At 35.2% G+C, this 23,447-nt stretch overlaps 1 protein-coding gene across 16 annotated transcripts in view; it reads right to left on the bottom strand.

The window, feature by feature from the left end:
- Positions 1–23,447, bottom strand: part of HDAC9 (histone deacetylase 9) — a 604,670-nt gene that overhangs the window by 210,467 nt on the left and 370,756 nt on the right. For all 16 annotated transcript variants that reach the window (XM_028490082.2, XM_055085027.1, XM_055085034.1 and 13 more), the window contains 4 exons: positions 14,701–14,756; positions 14,369–14,456; positions 8,660–8,779; positions 8,254–8,351 (listed from right to left, as the gene is read on the bottom strand). In XM_028490082.2, coding sequence (XP_028345883.1) covers positions 8,254–8,351; positions 8,660–8,779; positions 14,369–14,456; positions 14,701–14,756 — 362 coding nt within the window. The remainder of the gene's footprint in view (positions 1–8,253; positions 8,352–8,659; positions 8,780–14,368; positions 14,457–14,700; positions 14,757–23,447) is intronic.

Here is a 23,447-nt window from a genome sequence, read left to right as displayed (position 1 = left end):
ACAGCTTTCTAAAATTTATTCCTATGGATCTTTTTATTCTGACCTATTCTGATAAAACTTCTTGAAACATCTCTACATGCTGAATATAAAGAACAGAATCTGGACAATGAATAAAATTGTAGATCACTCCAGCAGTAATTTCATATGTATTGCTCTTCATTGAAATAAAATATCAATAGATGAAAATCATTACTGCTTTGTTCCCAAGATTGATTGACAAGTTTGGATTTGAAACCCACATCTTCTTTATTAGCCAAGTCTTTCAGAAAGAGAAAATGTGGGCTTGATTTGTGAGCTATGATAAATGGTCTGAGAAAGATGGTAGTAGGGCCAATTTGATATGTACAGTATTTCATATTGGCAAATTGCTTCAAGAAATTCCACGCTCTTTCCCAAAATGTCTTCAACATCCTTGGGAAAATACATACTATCATGAGCATAATATATTTGGTTGTCATTAACAATTGAAAATCCATTTCAAGACTGGGAAGCATCAACCACAGTTCTTATAGACAAAATAAGACCCCAAATCATTTTGCAGTATTGAGTATGATTTTTAGATGACAACAAATCATTCTTTATTTCAAAATTGGATCTAAGCATTCATTTATCAGTCTATGTTCTATTAAAATTTAATTTGGGTTTTCTCAAGTTCAATCACATACCCATTCCAAAAAAATCAAAATGTGTAAATAATTAAAAAAAAATTTCTTTTAACAAAAAAGGAAAAAATATATTTTCCATTGTAAACAGTCTCATTATCAAAAGGAAGAAAACTTATGGGGTGTTATTTGATAGGCTTAGTGTGGCACATGAGGAAAGGCACAAAGAGAAGTGGCTTGGAATTATTATATGATACAAGTGTAGTGAGAATCAGGGAGTAATTTTCAATTTTAAAATAGTATTACCAACTTAGATGTCGAAGATAAATGCTGGATAGACTAAAATGCACTGGCAAAGAATTTCTCACTTTATTATTGTTTTGTTACCCCTACTCTTGACAGAGGAACTATAGTTTATAGCTTAGGGCCAAAGGAGTACTGTCTCTACACTCACACTTTTTGCCACCCAGTCCCTGATCACCGTTAACCAGCTATGTGACATCAAGTAACCAACCTACTGAACTCAACGGGGGCTTGGTATCCTCATCTGGAAACTGAGAGCACTTAATTCAACAACTTGTAAAGATGAAAAGAAATGAGCAACTAGCAAGTCCTCAATGAATTTCTATATTACTATGATATTATTATCATTATTTATGTTATTTTTATAATAGTTTTACTTTACATTCTCTTACCATGAAATTTCACTAAAATATGATAAAAATAAGAATAACCATAAAAATATGTACTTAGTTGTCATTACCAACGAGAGAACATAAATATTTACTATGATCCCATCTCATTTCTCAGACAGAATTAAGCAACCTCTAAATTTCAGTCTCTGCATATGACAAGACTATTTAGAAGTCAGTGCTCTAAAATTATTTATAACAACAATGACATGCTTGATAAAACAAGAGAAAATAAAATATTGTACTTATTTATGTTCACTGACTAAAATTATCTACTATCATTCCATGGTAAATTCCATCACTCTAAGAAAACTCCAAGCTAACCATTACTGACTAGTTGTCTGAGGAATAGCTGCTCTATGAATATGACAATTAAGGGCTCTATTCTCTTCTCTCAAGTAAAATGCATATGTTTCTATTTTTGCCGCAAACAGGAGAAATCATAGGAAGCTCTATTTTAAAGATGCTGTATCTACAATAGAATTGACAGTGTGACAGATGAACTGAGAATAGATGTTATCTAGTCAAGTTTCCAGTCACAGTTTTGTATCAATGGATTTTAAATTTGCTTATATCATTAAAGCAAACAGGTATAAACCGAAGACAACGGAAAGAGATATAGGCTGTTTGGGCTCTTTGTATATGTCCAACTGATTCAGCTGCTTTGACTTCGTAACAAATATGCTAATTTTTAAACATTCTATTGGTTATATGGTCCAAGTATTTTAGCAAAGGCTACATTTGCAAGCACAAAAACATTTTGATTAAAGAGATACTTCATAAATCAATGAAAAGAAAAAGCAACTAGTTTACAATAGAAATAACAACACATATTTTGACTAGATATTTATTTTCTAGATTAGATAACTCGCTCAAATCCTCTTTTTCAGTGGGCATACTGACAACCTTGGTGAAACAGAATCATTCTGTTTAGAAGTTTTCCCCCAGAGGTGAACATGCCCGAAGACCTGAAATTTACAGACCCTTTGTATTTGGAAATCCTTACCATTAATAAATATTAATTATGGTAGCTACAGACTATAAACACGCTGGCCTGGAGAGCAGTAATTTTTTAAAAATCACAACTTGTTTGCATCTAAGGAACCCAGATCAACAGCTCTAAGCCACTCTCTTAGCTTGTTTTCAGTGTGTGCCAAATGAGTCATTTATTTCATCAATACCTTCCAAATGTAAAGGGCTTATACCTATTTTTTGAAATTAAAAATCCACAGAGATCGTCATTCATTCACTCATTCATTCATTCATCTATCCAATAAAATATGCATAATTTGAAAGACTACTAATATTTTATTTCTACATTGGAAATTGCTACTCTTTTTTTTAAACATGTGGAGATGTTTTCCTCATTAGATTCAATTAGAAGCATGAGATACATATTATCTTGCCCACTATGAACAAACTACTAATACTGTTAAAATTACCATACTACCCAAGGTAATCTATAGATTCAGTGCAATTCCTATCAAAATACCAATGGCATTTTTCACAGAACTAGAAAAAATAATCTCAAAATTTGTATGGAAACCCAAAAGAGGCTGAACAGCCTAAAAAGTCTTGAGAAAGAAGAACAGAGCTTGAGGAATCACTCTCCTTGACTTCAGACTATTATAAAAGCTACAGCAATCAAAACATTATGGCACTGGCACAAAAACAGACACGTAGATAAATGGAACAGAATAGAGAGCCCAGAAATAAACCCAAACGCTTACGGTCAATTAACCTATGACAAAGGAAGCAAGAATATACAATGGAGAAAAGACAGTCTCTTCAATAAGTTGTGCTGGGAAAACTGGACAGCTACAGGTAAAAGAATGAGATTAGAACATTCTCTAATATATACAAAAATAAACTCAAAATGGATTAAAGACCTAAATGTAAGACCATAAAACTCCTAGAGGAAAACATAGGCAGAATACGTTTAGACAGAAATCATAGCAATATATTTTTTTGGGATCTGTCTCCTAAAGCAAAGAAAATAAAAGCAAAAATAAACAAAAGGGACCTAATTAAACTTAAAAACTTTTGCAAAGCAAAGGAAACCATTGACAAAATGAAAAGACAACTAACTGAATGGGAGAAAATATTTGCAAATGATATGACCAATAAGGAGTTAATATCCAACATATATCAATAGTTCATACAACTCAACATCAGAAAACCAAATAACCTGATTAAAAAATGGACAGAAGAACTGAATAAACATTTTTCCAAAGAGGACATGCAGATGGCCAACAAACACATGCAAAGATGCTCAACATCGCTAATCATCAGAGAAATGCAAATGAAAACCACAACGAGATATCACCTCACACCGGTCAGAATGGCTATCATCAGAAAGAACACAAATAACAAATGTTGGCAAGGATATGGAGAAAAGGGGACCCGCACACACTGTTGGTGGGAATGTAAATTAGTGCACCCAATGTGGAAAATAGCATGAAGGTTTCTCAAAAAATTAAAAATAGAACTACCATATGACCCAGCAATTTCACTCTTGGGTACACATTCAAAAAAACCCAAAAACACTAATTTGAAAAGATATAGGCACCCCAATGTTCACAGCAGCATTATTTACAGCTGCCAAGATATGGAAGCAACCTAAGGGTCCATTAACAGATAAATGGATAAAGAAGATATAGGGTGTGTGTGTGTGTGTGTGTGTGTGTGTGTGTGTGTATGCACACAATGGAATACTACTGAGCCATAGAAAAGAATAAAGTTTTGTCATTTGCAGCAACATGGATGGACTTGGAGGACATTATGCCAGGTGAAATAAGACAGACAGAGCAAGACAAATATTGTATGATATCACTTATATGAAAAAGCTAAAAAAATACAACAAACTAGTGAATATAACAAAAAAGAAGCAGACTCACAGATATAGAGAACAAACTAGTACTTACCAGTGGAGAGAGGGAAGGGGGGCAATTTAGAGGTAGGGGATTAAGAGGTACAGACTATTATATACAAAATAAGCTACAATGATATATTGTATAACACAGGGAATATAGCCAACATTTTATAATAACTATAAATAGAGTATAACCTTTAAAAATTGTGAATCACTATACTGCACACCTGTAACATATAATATTGTACAAAAAATAAATTCTCTTATATAAATAACCACTTTAACATCTATAGAACTCTTAAAGAATTAATCTTTAGAAAAAATGTGTCCAGTGCTCATCTAGGGATTATGGATAAGACATTTTGAAGTGACTGGAACAGAAGCTGCTAAGCAGGCATTTAGCAAATTTGTTGAATGAAGAGAAGACATTTGAAATTGTTATAAGCAAATGAATGGGTGTTCAGAGTTCTTTGTGAAGCATGCTCCTTGAGGGACCAAGAGATAGGATTCATGCAGGTCCCTCAGGGGTTTCCAATGCTTCTACTGTACTGTATTACTCCCCCTTTCTTCTCTGATTTATTTATTTATTAATTGATTCATTCAGCCAGTATTACTTAATAGCTCTTCTCTACACGCTGTGTACTAGGCATTTGTGATTTAGGTTTGGGGTAGAAGGCCTTATGTTTCAGTATAAGTTCACTATGCTGTATCACACCTTAGCCTTTTAAGTCATGAACAGTAGAAAAGAGTAGCAGTGTGGTGGTATAGAAAGACCATAGATTTTACCGCCACATCATGTACCTTCCATATAGTAGTTCTGTGGTTTATACAAACCACTTAAGAAATAGCCATGATGTCTATAAAATTTATAATCTAGAACCTGGCATTTAAGACCTAATACAAATACCCATAATTATTTAATAAAATGATAACCTTAGAAATATATTTTAGGTGAACATAGAAGATATTTAAAATTATTGGAAGATTTTAAAAACTCTTGAGAAAAATCTGAATCATAACCTTCAGTTATTTCAGAGATAAATGATATCTACAAGGAAGAAACAACTAATTATCTGAACTAATTTAGATATTCTATTATATTTTTAAAACTATTTTTAAAACTTATAGCAAACATGAAAATGTTTGGTTTGCCTGCAATTTTCTTTTTGCCACAGAAAAAAACACATAATAGAGACCATAAAGGCAATACATATGCAAATTTGAAATTAGCAGCCATCTTATATCCTATTATAAATGGAGTTTCAGAGAGGCTTTCCTTACAAAGATACTTATCATAGTCCAGAAACAATTAAAAATTAAGAAAAAAGAAAAGGTACCATTTACTCTTCTCCCAACCTCTGTATTCCACACCCATGCACAGATGCCAGAAAGAGCTTTAGTTTCAATACTTAGAAAAAGGATTATATTAAGAAGGATATGCTTATAAAATAATACTACATTAAAAATTATTTGGGAGTCTATCGCACTAGAGCCCAAAATTAGAAAGAAATTTATATATTTAGATGGGCATTCTTTGCCTGCAAAAGACTTTATGAAGTATGATCTGTATACCTGCCACGCAATCCCACCCTCACGCTCTTGAGCCCACAGAGCAAGATCATTTTATGGCTCCATGCTTTTCACAGTCTATTCTCTCTGCCTAGTATGAATCCCCCTACTCCAATTCTTTTACCCCTTGAAAACTCCCACTCATCTTTGAAAGCACAGGTTGAACAATACTTGATGAAGCCTTTCCCGAAACCCTTCAGGAAGAATTCATCATTTTATCCTCTCTATGGCTAAGGACATCTGTTCACTAGAACAATAAGTATCACTTCTATTATGTTCCCTGAGAGCAAACTGGCTCTAAATTCCAAGTGCTCGCCATTGTTCCTGGCATATACTAAGTGTTCAATGAATATTTTTTGAATGACGGACTTACTTTCTTGATTCCTCCTTAAAAAGTTTACAAGTATTTCTAGTTATACACATTGAGCAGCAAGCAGACATGGTATAGTATAGTTAAAAACTGACCGAATTATTATAGTTTAAATCTGGTTCTTAAATAACTATGAATATTAAAAGTCACAATTTTACATTTCTGCAGCCTAGCTAAAATATGCTGCTTCTCCTCTAATAAAGCCTGGATATGGTGACCACACTGGGAAGTTTAAAAAAGTTTTCTAAAATAAAGTGTCCACATTCCAGGCAAAGAGAAGGTGCCATTCGTGGGGACATTCAAACACTTTCAGGAGCACTTGATTCACTTAACCGTTTCAGTAAAAAATCAATAGTGTACACTTAATAACAGTTTTCACATTATTTAATGGAATTGTTGCGTTCAAAGGGGTTCTTTTAAAAAAGTCTCATCTACCATTAGCTTTGTCATGAGAGAACAAATAGATACAAAATATTAATTATCCTTCCCTGCTGTGAATGCATAATGCATTCTTATGTAAAGCTACAGTACCACAAATAGTATCATGATAATAAAAAAACTAGTAATTCTATGTTGCAGACCAATGACTATGATCATATGCTATAGTAAAGTTGAGAACTTAATGCGTGTATCATGTAAGTTACTAGGTCAACTTGGTAAACAGACAAATAAATTCATATGTGAGATAATATAAAAATCTATTATCCCATTAGAGTTCCTTTAAAACATTAATAATGTTTTATTAAGTTGCAAAAAGAATTCATAATATTGAAACCCCTGTAGTTTCTTAATATAATTGTTTACTTTTACTGCTAATTAATGCAAGATATCTTCATAGACAACCCAAGTCAAAATAAATAAACTTATTTCACCTATTTTTTTCTATAAATAGTAAAGATACATGTACTATTTATAGAATATGTACATTTTTTTCGAAGTACAAATCTGAAATATGAGTAGAATTTTCCTCAAATATCAAGACAATATAGTTATTTTAATGTATATTCTTAAAGATAGCAATTTTCTATCATTTTTCCTGGGCCTGTTTTCAAATGAGAAATGACTCTCAAAGGAGAAATTGAAGTATGAATGATACACAGGACAACAGAAACCCATCAAAACTTTACTGATTAAAAAATTTTCTTATCTATTTCAGATGAGTTGGCAACAGAATTTTTCCCCTGGGAATTTATAACTGGTAAATTAGCCGAAAAAAAGAATGCTTCAAAAATTTCTTATCATGCAGTTGTTTGCTTTTGCTTCAAATAAACAAAACATCCAAAATTCTTGCAGTAGCAATAGGTTAAAATCTCCTAAAATCTTGCAAGTGAGGCACATATTGACATAAGCTGCTATTTCCCTTAAAACAGAGACCTTTCCAAACACTGAACAAAATTTTAATTCCACAGAATAAACACCTTAAAAAACTATATCCAAAACAAAAACTTTTAATTTATTGTATTTCTTGTTTCAACTAATTTTTAAAGCTCTTTAGAAAAAAAGTAGCAATGTGTATATATTAATATACACTTTAATTACTGCCTACATTTTCTAAAGAAACTGGCAACAACCAATTAATCAGTTGGCGTTTTAATGTGAGAGGGAAAATACACGTATTATGATAGGGAAAAGCCATTTACTTAACCATGAAATGAGACTGCCTAGGCCAATGTTCCTTGGAACTAAGAATGCCAAGTGGTGCTATGTGTAAAAATATGTGCAAAAAATTCTTTAGTCCAGTAAAGTTTGCAAACTGTCTGTTCAGAAAAGTTAAATAGGTAGTGAAGGAATTCCCAGAGTGGTTAATATGCTAATGTCCATTTTAAATCACATCATATGTCATAATAGGCAGAATTTTCCAGACTACTTAATAATAAAATCTTTTTTTCCCTTTTTTTTTGCAGAAAGAGGGGAACATGCCTGGCCATTGACTACAACTAGGTCTTGATGTACCTTTTTTTGGTATACATACACCGTAAGTGGCTTTGTAGCAATATTCAGGTCCCTCAAACAGAACATTTTTTGGAGTTTTAATAGAATGACTCCTTTAGCTACTATACCTTAGTTAGAAATTTACATTTCTCTTTTACATTTGGTGTTGTTTCATTTGTTTTCTAATTTTCTACTTTCAGAGAAAGAAGTACCAACCTGAACGCTTCTAGGTACTCAGTATCTCCCATGGGGGGATCAAGGCCACCTGTCCAGGCAATATTTATATTGTATCCTTCTCCAAGGCCTGTTCCAACCTAGGAAGAGAAAAACCACACCACAGTGGGTAGAGAAGAGCACAGGGAAGAAGCAAGAAGAGAGGAAAACAAACACATGTGAGCTCTTGAAATAAACATCAAACATGTCAAATCAGCCCAACTTTGCTTGACAACCAGTGCTCTGGGTTATGCACTTGTTCTGCACTGGTTCTTGGTCCCATGGGACAATTCAGTAATCTCGTGTAATTTAAAACACCAGCAAAGGACAAGAAAATTAGGGGTAATCATGCAATGCAATTACCTGAAAGATACAAATAAAAGTGGGGCTCTAAAGAAATAAACCGAACCTCATTTGGGGCTCCACTGCCAGGGAAAAAGTTCCCTTCATCATAGCGATGGAGTGAAATATACAGGATGCTGGGGTCAGCATAAAAGGCCTGCTGTGTACCATTTCCATGGTGAACATCCTACAGGGGGAAAAAAAAACAGATGACAAATACAGTCGTGTCTCACTCTGTGTGGAGACAACTTTTCTAATTTCTAGTTCCCTGTCTTTCTACCCCACCCTCCTCATTTTCTATCTTGTATGTCCCTCTTTCTTTCTCCTGTTCAGCTTGCTTCCACACCACCCCCTTTACTTCCTGAACTTTCAGGCAAATTATCCCTTAATGCACTCATTTTTTAAACTGGCTTCTAAAAAATCAGGAAACCACAGCAAACATGCCCTGGAGACTCCAGATGAGCAGTCATTGAGAAAGCCCAGTCCTTTGGTACAATTAGATATTTATACACCGGCCCTTTGTACTCTTTGCTTCAGTGATGGAATCTCGCATCCTGTTTTATGGAGGAATTTTATGACTTATTAACTGCCAACAGTTCATAACCCCTTAGGCTTAATTAACTAGCCTCATTGGCCTCTGAAGAAAGACTAATGTTTAAACTACAAACTAGTATTTTGCAGAAGGATCTATGGCTTACAGAGCATTTTCGCAATTCTTGACAGAACACTAAACATACGTGTATGCGTTGATTTGCCAAGTCCCACCATTAAGGTCAAAGGCTTTGCAACCAGCTGAGTAAATTGGCTTTCTTGAAGCGTTCAATTCAGTTAGCAGTCCCTCAGCAGTTAGAATGACTTCAAAAGAGATGCCAGATGCAAAAAGGACTTCATACTTTATTTTGGTAAAATCGTGAAGGCAAGAGTCGAAGACACAGGAGCGTGAGCTCATTAGCTATTAAATCATTTGGGCCAAAGCAGAAAGATGGCATGGGCCTTTATGCAATCTTGTCCAATCTGCCTAATTTTAATATTATATTATGGCTCTCATCCCAGCCTCCTTGTCCTATTTTTTCTTTCTCCACACCACTCCCCCTTCCCACAGGAAAAAAAAAGGGCCTGTTTCATTAAAATGAAAGAAAAAATATTCTTAGGACATTTGTATTTGATAATGATTCAAGACTTAATAGTTTTTTTTTCTAATTGTTTTATGATATAAACATGCTGGAATTGATAAAAGATACAGGAAAAATAAAACCAATAGCATTTTTAAAAACGTCCTTACTAAAAGACCCCAAGTATTAAGAGTCTCAGTTAATATGGTTCCTAATAGCTTCTGAACAAGATAAAATAAATGACTCATAAAAGTGAATAACCTATATATTTGTATTTAATATAATATTACTGCTACATGTGTAACATTTATAGTTTCAGGTTCTGTTATAAAAAAGTATTGGTCACTTGTAACTACTTACTTACACTGTACTTTATTTTATATCAGTAAGAATCACACTATTTTCAACAATGATTCCTACAATTTTTGAGTCAGGTACCATATTAAATATTTTGCATAGATTATTTAACATTTATATGAGGTATATGATATTATCGCTGATTTAAAAGGTAAGTAGACTGAGACTTGAAGAGCTTCAGTTATTTTTCAAGACAGGGTCTTGAATCCACTTCTCACTCCAAAGGCCAAACTCATAACCATTATGCTGTTAACTTACACTTACATTCATTATGTCTTTGATCTTCTTAGCAAACCTATGAAGTGAGACTGGTGGTCATTATTGCTCCTTATTGAGGTTTATATAACTTGTCTCCACTTCAACCTCCAGCCCAGAACTCCCTCACTAGACACCACCAAAACCTCCTTTTGGTGGGTTCTAAAAGCAGTGAGCTTGCTATCCACAGTGTAGACATACACTAATCTTCCCCCCTTTTACATAGTACACATATCCAAAATCAATTAAGGAATCATAAAATATTTGGAAAGAAAGGCATCTTTCCAGAAACTTGTCCTGACTAAAGGCATACACACACATCAGGAAAAAAAAAATAGCTTACTGAAAAATATATATATTAATTCCTGGATTTCTGAACGTTCAAAGGAAAGGAAGGAGGAAATAGCAAAACTTGTCCTTTATGAGAACAAAAATGATACAATTTAACCCACAATGTCTTGAGTTTGCTACTGGATACCTAGAGGATGGACAAACAAAATATTTTGAAAAATAACAGTGATAGAATGTTTGCATTGCTACTACAGGACAGAATTTTTAGTCAGCATTGTAAGAAAAATTTTGCTCTGGGCCTAGATACATCCACAGTTTGAAAACCAGAAAAATATTGCCCTGATGTTGTAAAGGTTTATCTAAGAAGGTCAAATAAAAGATAATTTGTCTTAGCTATAAAATAATATGTTCTTCAAAAATGTGTTGGGTGCTTATTGTTGCATAAATTTCAGAATAAGAAATATACTACTGCCCACAGCACAGTAAGGTTTCAACGGACATTAAAATTCACAAACCCATTCTAAAAATACTTGGATAATTCTTGATTCCATATTTATATTCACAAAGCATTTAGAGATAAAGGTAAGTCCAAATGTGCCTTTTGTTTTGGGCAACAACTTATAATCTTGAGAGTATTTTTCCAGTTTCTCTGAAAATAGAAATACAAACTACTTACTGGTCAGATATGATCTGAGGATTTTTTTCTCCACAGCAACAGATATATACTAGATCAATATAAGACAATTATTGGTGATTATGAGGACTTACTACAGTAAGGAAATGAACCAAATCATGAACAGCCTCAAAATAGATCTTGTATCTAAGATTTGCTGGGAAATACTGAAAAATCATTTCGCTATTTTACTGGTTAAAGATATACTGTGAAAATTTATTCTATACAAGGATTTAGAGCCAACATGTTTTCACTACAATGTTAAAATAGCTCTGAATAAATTATATATTCTATCAACTAATGTTATCACTCATAATTATTTAGTATGGGCACTTGCCACAATCCTTTGGTCAAGTTTGGTGCTTGACCAAAAATGGAATTGCCTAAAATCTATGGACATTTGAAGTGTCTTTTTTTTTTTTAATGAAAATAGCCTAAAACATATTATTTTCAACGGAAAGTCACATTACATAAAAGCTACCTGAGTCATTCAGGCAAATCCTACTTCTAGGACAGGTTCACACCCTGAACACAACAGGCCAGTCTCTTGCAAGCTGAAAAGCAAGTGCACCTGCTCTCTCTCCTCACCAATCTGCATATCTTTGGAATCTTCCCCAGAAGGAGAACTGGAATGAATAAGCTCCACAGATCAACTAGAATCATTCCTGCCTAAAATACTCAACGCCTCTGATATTTGGCTGTGGCTTCAAATAGGGGGTAAATTAGAACTCTCTGTTACTAGGCATCTAAAAAATGTGGAATCTAGCTGCTGAAACAATGGAGTAGCTCTGCCTTCTGTTGGCCCAGGAATTGATGGAGCTGGTTCATACCATTTAGCTAAAGTTAGTGACTTTGTATATGCAGGAATGAAGTTCTTCTGCCACTGAAGAACCTTCACTTTTCCTCTGCTAACTTGCAGAACAGACCTGTCAGCCAGGGAGAACGGATGTCTCAGCGCCACGTGGCACTTTAAAACTTCCTTCTTGGCAGCTGGGAGAAACAGGGGAATTTCCTCAAAGTATCCCTGCAGCTGCAGAATTTGGAAGACTTGAAAGTAAGAATATGCGGGCTGGTGGTGATCTCAGAGGCAACCCTTTGGACAGAACTTCATATGTTTAGAGAATATAAAACAAAAACTTCTCTTTTACTATAGCCTGTTGGGAAATCAGTATCCTTTACGTGGGATAATGGAGCAAATTCATAATCAAAGGCCAGTAAGCTTACAGGACACTCCTTATAGCTACCAAGCAACTTAATTTATAAATCATATCAAATTACATCCAACAATCTTTTATTCTTATATTCATGTACAAAAACAAAACCTTACACACAAATCCTCTGAGGTACAAAATATTCATCTATCACAAGCCAGGCATTTTAGCCTTCAAGTCTTTTGTACAATTCATTGCTTTAGAGTTTGGATGTCACAAATGTGCTTTCAAAGAGCCTCTTAACAGTTATTATCTTCATAGTAGAGGAGATTCCTCAGAAAGTAATACTAAAAAATTCTTAAGGATAGGGTGACAGTTTAACAATCTCCTTCCTGAATAATTGTGACAAATTTAGAAAGCAGAGAAAAATTTTCCCACAATCCTTGGTCTTCGTCTGCTACCCTTTCTTCAAGTTTTTCGCTTATCTTTCGAGCAAAACTTAAGAGTTCTAGAAACATATTAAATTTTTTAAATTTACCATCTTATAAATCATGCAAGCCAATGATTATTAATTATTTAAAATGTCATTTTGTATATACATGGGAAAATAGGTACTGATGTCCTCATTTTTGTAAAATTTTAAGACCTTGCTGCTGTAGTATATCTAGGCCTTCAACACATTTCTTTAATGTTGAACTATGACCTATCCTGAAACTTAAGCATGTTTGGAAAATACATGGGAAGTTGGGTTTCAATACTCTCAGCACCAAAGAACTTGCAGAAAGGCTACACTACAGGATGTGGAAAATAACCATTCCTACCAAACAGTACAAATGGTTATCAGTCTTTCATTCCTTTTATCTTCATTTTAACTTGACTAAGTATTTCTTCACATGGCTTCGTTTGTGCTCTCTCAACCCTTTGGTGTGCCTGCTTAACTGAATTGGAGGGCGGGACAGGGAGGCCGCGACTTCCCAATAAGATTTAATTATGAGTGCAGATATGAACAAGATTTAGACTATTAAGCCTTGCACTTCAAAAAAAACTTTTAACATATTTTGCCTTTAAATCTTTTATCACCTGCAAAAATTAATTAAGTGCAGATGTAGCAGGTTAGCTTTGGATGCCAGGGTTCATTTCCTGTCTATGCTTTGTCAGACAACCTATTACACCTCCTCGTGAACTGGAGGCAAACCGAAAACGGGGCTCATAAATCACCAGTCAGCTCTCTTTCGCCCTTTCCTGGGTTGGTCCTTTTGTATGGGGCAGATCTCCAGCTCATTATTCACAAATATACTATAGACAACCTGCCAAATGTCATCTGCATTTAAACAAACCATTTGTTAAACAAATTATAACTCCATTGTGTAAGAATGCATCATGTTAAAATGCAAGACTAATCTAATGCCTCTGACTTTTAATCACTCAGGGTTCCTGCCGGGAGTCATCCCAAACTGGCATACATGATCTGAGATCTTTTCAGAAAAAATGACATGCTGACTTGTTTTAATAATACCACTGTTGCACAACAAGCAACATGATTGCTAACCAGGGGAAGTGGCCAATTGGTTACCAAAGCAACAGCATTCTTTCCAGCACATCTGACTATTTAAAGTCTATATTCTGCAGGGAAAAGTAAATTCAGGTTCTGTTGGGTTATTTTAACTGTGGAAGTATCAATTCATTTAAGCATCATAAAAGTTGCCCTGATCTGCGCCTTCTTCTCATTAAATTGCAGTTAACACCATGAAAGTGAAACGTGAATGTTTATGGTTTCAGAACTGCAATCCTGAATTTAATGAGTTTCCACATTCAAAGGAAACACACCCTTCAGTTGTTTGCAAGTGCGAAAAGCAAGGCAACCTAACAGAGAAATACAAATTCACTCCCTTTTATCTAGAGTCACTGAAAATGCAGCTCTGGCCAGGAATACATACCAGATCTACAATCAATATCTTGCTTATATTTAGTTGGTCTCTCAAGTATTTGGCGGTAATTGCAACTGAATTAAAAAAGCAGAACCCCCTGCGGAATAGAGAAGAACAGAGAAATAAGAAAGCAAATCAGCCAGGAAAACCATTATAAATAATGTTCAGAGCATTTTTTAAAATGCTATATGATCTCTGAAGCCATAAATCTGCTTCTGGGAGTACCTCGCAAGATTTCTCAGTCCATCTGCTAACAATTAGAGGCTTCAGAGACATGCACGGGGCAGGTGACTGCCAGGAACCGTGGCGCTTGGAGATGGGCAACAGTCCCTGGTACTTACATGGCTGTGGATTCTTCAGCGTGATGGCCTGGGGGCCTCACAACAGCAAATCCATTCTGTAAGAACAAGACAGATTTTCATTGATCAGATAGGAGAGGATTGCTTGGATCTCCATGTACTACAGAGCATCAGGCACACACAAAAAGACTGAAATCTGTAAGAGGTTTCAGAGCTTGTTTTCTTGCCCCCATAACCATTTCACAGAATGAATAGAAACAATATATATGATCACATTTTCTCAGATCATGTCTTAAAAAGAAGGCTCCCACAGAGCCAGGGGAAGAACGGGGATTTGGAAGTTGTACCTAGCTGGCAAATGTGTACATCAGCTGTTATACTAGCATGATTCATTTTCAAGAACAACTTCTTATTTTATGACACCAGCATCCTAGAGAGGGAGAACAAATTCACTCTTGGTGCAGGTTTGGGTCAAAGTTCGGAAAGACCACGGAGGATCCAAAGTGAAAATTCTTTAGCTGGATTTCCTCAATGATTATTTCCACTCCAACGTCAGCAAAATGATAAATTTACACTCACACACTCACATACACACAAAAGAAACCCCAGAAAGGTGAAAAAGAGAACAATGGAAAGCCCATATTTCTTCCAGTCTATAAATTTAGCTTGGATGACTGCCAAGACTTGCAACTTTATTGGATTCCCTAAGTCAATTTCTAGCCCACGTTCTGGAATTTTATAAAGAATTCCAGGGCTGAGTAGCAATCAGATCTATCCATGATCAAGGAATGCCTTAACCTCCAGATTAGTTGGAATGCATCACGGAAAGCTGAAGTAACTCCAGCATGAAGGCAGGGAACTATAAATCCTTGCAAAACCAGCATGCTCAGAAACGCTGGGCTGCTTGATGTGAAAAAAGAAATCATTTATCAGATGGCTCACACCACCTTTCACTTAACTATGATACAAGTAACATGCTCATGACAGAATGTTTCTTTAATATACAATCCTAAAACTTTTGAAATAATTTTAATATACCCCAGGGATATTTTTTCCCAGATCTTACTACAAGCATAAAGATAGTCTCAAGAAAAATAACCTATTCCCAACGACTGTAAATATACATAAATTTTTCTAGAACATAATGGTAATTAACACACAATGAGTTAATTTGCTATATATTTTGATGGGCATATATATAATGATAATCCCAGAAGCAAATTAGAAGTCAATAACACAATACCAATTACAAATCTAGGAATAATAATAAACATATTCCCTATTCTTGTTCTTAAGCAAGTTACTATCTCTGTGGCTATAAAAGATTAATATAAAAGAAACTATTAATGAACAACACAAGACAGTAGACAGTGCAATTTTAAGATTGTGGAGTGAAACTCTAGAGTGCTACATGACTTCTGAGAACGGAGAATTCTGTAAAGATTAGATATGTGCGATATGTTTTACTGCAAAAACAAGTAGTTAGGGTGAAAATAACAACCAATATAATACAAGGCAAGATAATTAGCATGTAACAAAATTTTACAACTAGATTAACAATACTAATGATCTTTTATAATTCAATTAAAAATACTATGTTTTGTCTGTTAAAGGGCATGACTAGATAATACAAAGAAGAAAACATCCAGTAATCAATAACTATATGAAAAAATATTCACTTTAATTAGTAATCAAATACAAGCAGGTGAAAATCCCAATGGGAAGCCATTTTTCCACTTAGGAAATTAAAACTTTTAAAAATACTCCATGCTGACAATGGAGGGGTGCCTATATACTGATAAATGATGTCTGAAGGAGGATAATTTATTATAGTCTTTCTGGAAAATAATCTACCTCTATACATTTACAGCCTTTATAAAACATTTACCCTTTGAACTAGTAATCTACTTAAAGGATTTCTGCTCTAAAGGTGTTATTGTGTAGACAAGTATTTATGTAAAAGATAATGTTTTATTTACAATAGGAAAAATGGGAATTATCTAAGTTGGTAAATATTAGGAGAATGGTTAAATGAAATATGGTACATCTATACCATAGAATATTAGAGAGCCATTAAAATTTTGTTATAAATAATTAGTGGAACAGTAAAGACTTAGCAATTTACAAGTACTGGTGTTGAAAATAATACATATAGCATGATATATCTGAGTGATAGTATTATGTGGATTATATTTAATTTATAATTTCAAGTATTTTCCAAATGTTTTTACAACAAATGTCAATTATTTCAGAGTGAAAAAATACTACAAAACAAAGAGAAAGTTGAGAGGTAAATTTTAAAGGGTCTTACAAGAAGAGTTGTGTTCATAAAGGTGAAAAAGGACTTAAATGGTATTCTGAGCAGGGGGAAAAGCATAAACATGGCTCAGAGAAAAAGGATTTTAGAAAGTATTATGTACAGAAAATGAACCTGAATAGAGCTCATGTTGAGGAAAAAAAAATGGAAGTGAAATCGCACAGGTAACTAGCTAGATTATAGAAGACAAAAAGTCAAATAGAATTTAATTCCATCTTCCTCTTTTCTCTTACGGTCAAATTCCTTGAACAAAAGGTCTGCCTTTCACTTTACAGTTTTCTTCAGTTACCTCTACCACTTTGCTCAACTACTTGATTTTAGATAGCAAATTATCTTCTTGCCAATAACAAATATTTTCTTAGTTATCATGATCCACCCAAACTTTCCAATGTGTTCTCAGGAATGGCAAACTCTCCTACATTTTCCAAGTCTTTTCTGAGGGGCCCCTGCTTTTCCTTAGTTGAAACCTGGCAAGGCTGCTTCTCCCATAATATGCTCAGGTGGTAGCTATTTCCTCTCTCACATCTCACCAACCTGCCTGCAGCAGAAGATGGAGCTTGTGTTCTCCTTTCTCATGGCTGCTTTGAGACCATGAAGCCCACTGCACCAACCCTCCACAACACTTTCTTGTAAAAAAGGATTAGATCACCCAGAAAGAGAGAAGATAGAACACAATTAAGATGATTGAGCCCTGGGGTAGTCCAGCTCTCTTTCCCTCCTGTTGCACTAGAGGAGTTGTTAGTCCTCCTAGAATCTATCACCTGCAGTTAGGATACCATCCCCTCCTACTTTTCCACTATCATTTATGTTTTCCTCACTAACATTAAATTCATATTAAAATTCCCAATTATATACATTTCATCAAGATTTAAATGGGCTCAAGTTCCTGCCATCTTGAAAATAAAATTATATATATGTTAACTAAGACAATACAAATACACACACCCACACTATATATATACATATATATATATATGTATATATATATCTCCATCCTTACTTTGATTGACCCTTCTAACTGCCACATGTCTTTTCTTCCCCTTTAAAAATCTTGAAAACAAAAACGTGGTCTAACCTGCTTTCTCTTTTTGCTTTTTCCTCACCTCTGCCTCAGTCACCAATCTCTAACTTATCTTCCACCTCCATTAGTCCATTAATGAAGCTTTTACTAAGGTCACCAATAGCCTCCATGTCATTAAATCTAATGAGATTTTTATCCTCTCAGGCTACTTGGTCTCATTAGCTTTCGACACTACTAGCTACACCTTCCTTTTTAAAAGATTCTCTTCCCTTGGCTTCTGTGACTTCATACTCTCCTGGTTTCTTTATCTTTTTCAACTTCCTAATCAGTCTCCCTTTAGGCTCATACTCCTCAATCTGCTCATTAAATACTGAAGTTACTCAAGGCCCAGTCTTAGGCTTCTCCTCTCCTCTTTCTATACTTACTTCATAGGCAATGGCATAACTCTCGCAGAATTCAATTACCACCCATCATCAGATACTTCACAGATTTTTATTTCCAGGATGAACCCTGCTCTGAGCACCAAAATACCAGCCCACTTCCTTGATATCTTTGCTGGGATATCCCAAGGTCACTTCAAATTCAGAATATCCAAGATCAAACTCCTGACCTTCTCGCAGCCTTCCCTAATTTACCAATGATACCATGATTCATCCAGTAGCTCAAGTCAGGGACCAGTGAGTTACCCTTAATGGCTCCCTCTCCCTATTGTTCTTCTATCTCATTTTAATTCATGACCAATTCCTGTAGATTTTGCTTTTAAATATCACTCAAATCTATGTACTTATATCTATATCCATTCCTTGAATATTTTGCCTTTGGAATTTCTGCCTTTGTCTCCATCACTCAGTTAATTTCTTAGCGATTTCAATAATCACACAGAATATCTATTCAATATCATGATTTCTTAGTTCTCTGACTCCTTGCCTTCCATAAATCTGTCTTCTACTTACAGCCATACTCCTAGACCTTGCCATTACCAATAAATAACGAAATCTCCTCCAAAATCTCAATGTCAAATATCCTACTCTCCGACTCTCCTATTTTCCAGTTGAGGCTTCAGCAGCACTGGGACTTCCAATCCTTTGACGTTACTTAACTCTTTTAAAAAAGGTTTTTTTGACGTGGACCATTTTTAAAGTCTTTATTGAATTTGTTACAAGATTGCTTCTGTTTTCTGTTTTGGTTTTCTGGCCACGAGGCATGTGGGATCTTAGCTCCCCAACCAGGGATTGAACCCGCACCTCCTGCATTGGAAGGTGAAGTCTTAAACACTGGACTGCCAGGGAAGTCCTGACCTTACTTAACTTTTGATGTACATCATTCAATCCCCAACACCATGTTCCCTTCCCTCCTTATCTGACTTAGACTTCAGAGTCCATTATTATATTTACTTCCTTGCATATACTTTTAGACAACTTGTCCCTTTTTCCCTCCAACATACTCCCCTGGTGTGTTGGTCTGCTAGGCTCCCAAAATAAAATACCACACGCTGGGTGCCTTAAACAACGTAAATTTATTTCTCTTCGTTCTGGGGGCTGGAAGTTGAGATTAAGGTTTGGGAGGGTTCGGTTTCTGCTGAGAGGTTTCTTCCTGGCTTGCAGATCCATCTCCTTTGTCCCTGGAGTCCTCACTCAAGGCCATTCTCTGAGTGCATGTATACAAGCACAGAGAGAACTATGGTGTCTCTTCCACTTCTTATAAGAACACCAACCCTATTGCATTAAGGTCCCACCCTCATGAAAACATGCAACCTTTATCATTCCCTCACAGACCCTTTCTCTAAATTTGGTCACATGGGGAGTTAGAGCTTCAACATATAAATTTTGGGGGACACAAATATTCAGTCCACAACATACTTTCAGTCACTTTGTCCTTTTCTTCCTTCAACATACTCCCCTGGTAAAATTGTAACTCTGATTAAACACAACTTGCATCTGCTCTGTTCCTGCACCTAAGCATATATAAAACCCACAAGCCTGGTCTTCCTTTAAATTCATGATTAGAAACCTCAGTAGGCTCTTTATGATGCCCAGCAATCATACTATATTCCTTAGTCGATTAACTCTCCAAGCTTTCGTATGGTATTTCTACCCTCTTCTCTTTCTTCAAATCTCCACTAACCCCTACTCACCCTTTACCCTTTGTGATGACTTTGCTTCTTATTTCACGTATAAAATGGAAGCAATTAGAATAAAATTTCCTCATCCTTCCATAATAAACTCTATCCATTTACTAGTACCCAATAAGATCTAAGGGCAATTAATTTCCCTGTGCTGCTTCTCTTACCTATTCAAGGACATAGTACCTACAGTTTCCCCTTCTCTCTACAATATCATTAATTATTTCATCTGTTAGATTATTGCCACCACAATAAAAAACATTTATTTTTCCTCTTAATATAAACAAAAACAAAATGACAAATAAGAGTATTATATTATAATGCTATAATGTAATACATAACAAATGCAAATAATAATATGATAAATAATAAACTCCAATATTTGATATTTATTTAATCCAAAAATATATGAGGGCAGATAATATTATTATTCCTATATCACAAATGAGGAAATGAAGGCAAAGAAAGATTAAAGAACTTGCTTTAGGTTCATGTCTAGCAAGTGAAAGCTGGGATTCCATCTCACACACTCTGACACCTAAGAACAAGCATTTAAGACCAACCACATTGCACAAATGATATGGCCTCTGCCCACCTTTTTTTTTTTTTGCATTTTAAAAATTTATTTATTTTTTAACATCTTTATTGGAGTGTAATTGCTTTACAATGTTGTATTAGTTTCTGCTGTATTACAAAGTGATCAGCTATATGTATACACATATCCCCATATCGCCTCCCTCTTATGTCTCCGCCAACCCTCCCTATCCAACCTCTCTAGGTGGTCACAAAGCACCGATCTGATCTCCCTGTGCTATGCAGCTGCTTCCCACTAGCTATCTATTTTACATTTGGTAGTGTATATATGTCAATGCTACTCTTTCACTTCTTCCCAGTTTATACCTCCCCCTCCCCCTGTTCTCAAGTCCATTCTCTACATCTGTGTCTTTATTCCTGTCTTGCCCCTAGGTTCATCAGAAGCAGTTTCTGGGTATTTTTTTTAGATTCCATATATATGAGTTAGCATACGGTATTTGTTTTTCTCTTTCTGACTTACATCACTCTGTATGACACACTCTAGGTTCATCAACCCCACTACAAATAACTCAATTCCGTTTCCTTTTATGGCTGAGTAACATTCCACTGTATATAAGGGCCAAATCTTCTTTATCCATTCATGTGTCCATGGGCACCTAGGTTGCTTCCATGTCCTGGCTATTGTAAATAGGGCTGCAATGAACATTGTGGTACATGACTATTTTGAATTATGGTTTTCTCAGGGTGCAGGCCCAGTAGTGGGATTGCTGGGTCATATGGTACTTCTATTTTTAGTTTTTTAAGGAACCTCCATACTGTTCTCCATAGTGACTGTATCAATTTACATTCCCACCAACAGTGCAAGAGGGTTCTCTTTTCTCCACATCCTCTTCAGCATTTATTGCTTGTAGATTTTTTTGATGATGGCCATTCTGACCGGTGTGAGGTGATACCTCATTGTACTTTTGATTTGTATTTCTCTAATGATTAGTGATGTTGAGCATCCTTTCATGTGTTTGTTGGCAATCTGTATATCTTCTTTGGAGAAAAGTCAATTTAGATCTTCTGCCCATTTTTTGATTTGGTTGTTTTTTGATACTGAGCTGCATGAGCTGTTTATATACTTTGCAGATTAATCATTTGTCAGTTGCTTCATTTGCAAATCTTTTCTCCCATTCTGAAGGTGGTCTTTTCGTCTTGTTTATGGTTTCCTTTGCTATGCAAAAGCTTTTAAGTTTCATTAGGTCCCATTTGTTTATTTTTGTTTTTATTTCCATTTCCCTAGGAGGTGGGTCAAAAAGGATCTTGCTGTGATTTATGCCAAAGAGTGTTCTGCCTATGTTTTCCTCTAAGAGTTTCAGAGTGTCTGGCCTTACATTTAGGTCTTTATCCATTTTGAGTTTATTTTTGTGTATGGTGTTAGGGAGTGCTCTAATTTCATTTACATGTAGCTGTCCAGTTTTCCCGGCACCACTTATTGAAGAGGCTGTCTTTTCTCCGTTGTATATTCTTGTCTGCTTTATCAAAGATAAGGTGATCACAAGTGCGTGGGTTTATCTCTGGGCTTTCCATCCTATTCCATTGGTCTATATTTCTGTTTTTGTGCCAGTACCATACTGTCTTGATTACTGCAGCTTTGTAGTATAGTCTGAAATCAGGGAGCCTGATTCCTCCAACTCCATTTTTCTTTCTCAAGATTGCTTTGGCTATTTGGGGTCTTTTGTGTTTCCATACAAAAACTGTGGAATTTTTTCTAGTTCTGTGAAAAATGCCATTGGTAGTTTGATAGGGATTGCATTGAATCTGTAGATTGCTTTGGGTAGTATAGTCATTTTCACAATGTAGATTCTTACAATCCAAGAACACGGTAAATCTCTCCATCTGTTTGTATCATCTTTAATTTCTGTCATCAGTGTCTACAGTTTTCTGCATACATGTCTTCTGTCTCCTTAGATAGGTTTATTCCTAGGTATTTTATTCTTTTTTTTGCAATGGTAAATGGGACTGTTTCCTTAATTTCTCTTTCATATTTTTCAACATTAGTGTATAGGAATGAAAGAGATTTCTGTACATTAATTTTCTATCCTGCTACTCTACCAAATTCATTTGTTAGCTCTGGTAGTGTTCTGGTGGCATTTTTAGGATTCTCTATGTATAGTATCATGTCATCTGCAAAACACTGACAGCTTTATTTCTTCTTTTCTGATTTGAATTCCTTTTATCTCTTTTTCTTCTCCTTTTTGCTGTGGCTAAAACTTCCAAAACTATGTTGAATAATAGTGGTGAGAGTGGGCAACCATGTCTTGTTCCTGATCTTAGTGGAAATGGTTTAAGTTTTTCACCACTGAGAACGATGCTGGCTGTGGGTTTGTCGTATATGGCCTTTATTATGTTGAGGTAAGTTCCCTCTATGCCTACTTTCTAAATAGTTTTTATCGTAAATGGGTGTTGAATTTTGTCATAAGCTTTTTCTGCATCTACTATCATATGGTTTTACTCTTCAGTTTGTTAATATGGTGTATCACATTGATTGATTTGCGTATATTGAAGAATCCTTGCATTCCTGGGATAAACCCCACATGACCGGTATATGATCCTTTTAACGTGCTGTTGGACTCTCTTTGCTAATATTTTGTTGAGGATTTTGCATCTATGTTCATCAGTGATATTTGTCTATAGTTATCTTTCTTTCTGAAATATTTGCCTGGTTTTGGTATCAGGGTGATGGTAGTCTCATAGAATGAGTTTGGGAGTGTTCCTCCCTCTGCTGTATTTTGGAAGAGTTTGAGAAGGAT

Source organism: Physeter macrocephalus, chromosome 5, assembly GCF_002837175.3.
Source record: "Physeter macrocephalus isolate SW-GA chromosome 5, ASM283717v5, whole genome shotgun sequence".
Classification (NCBI taxonomy): Eukaryota; Metazoa; Chordata; class Mammalia; order Artiodactyla; family Physeteridae; genus Physeter; species Physeter macrocephalus.
The sequence above is the reverse complement of the archived record's forward strand: the minus strand, read 5'-3'. Positions and strand labels throughout refer to the sequence as shown.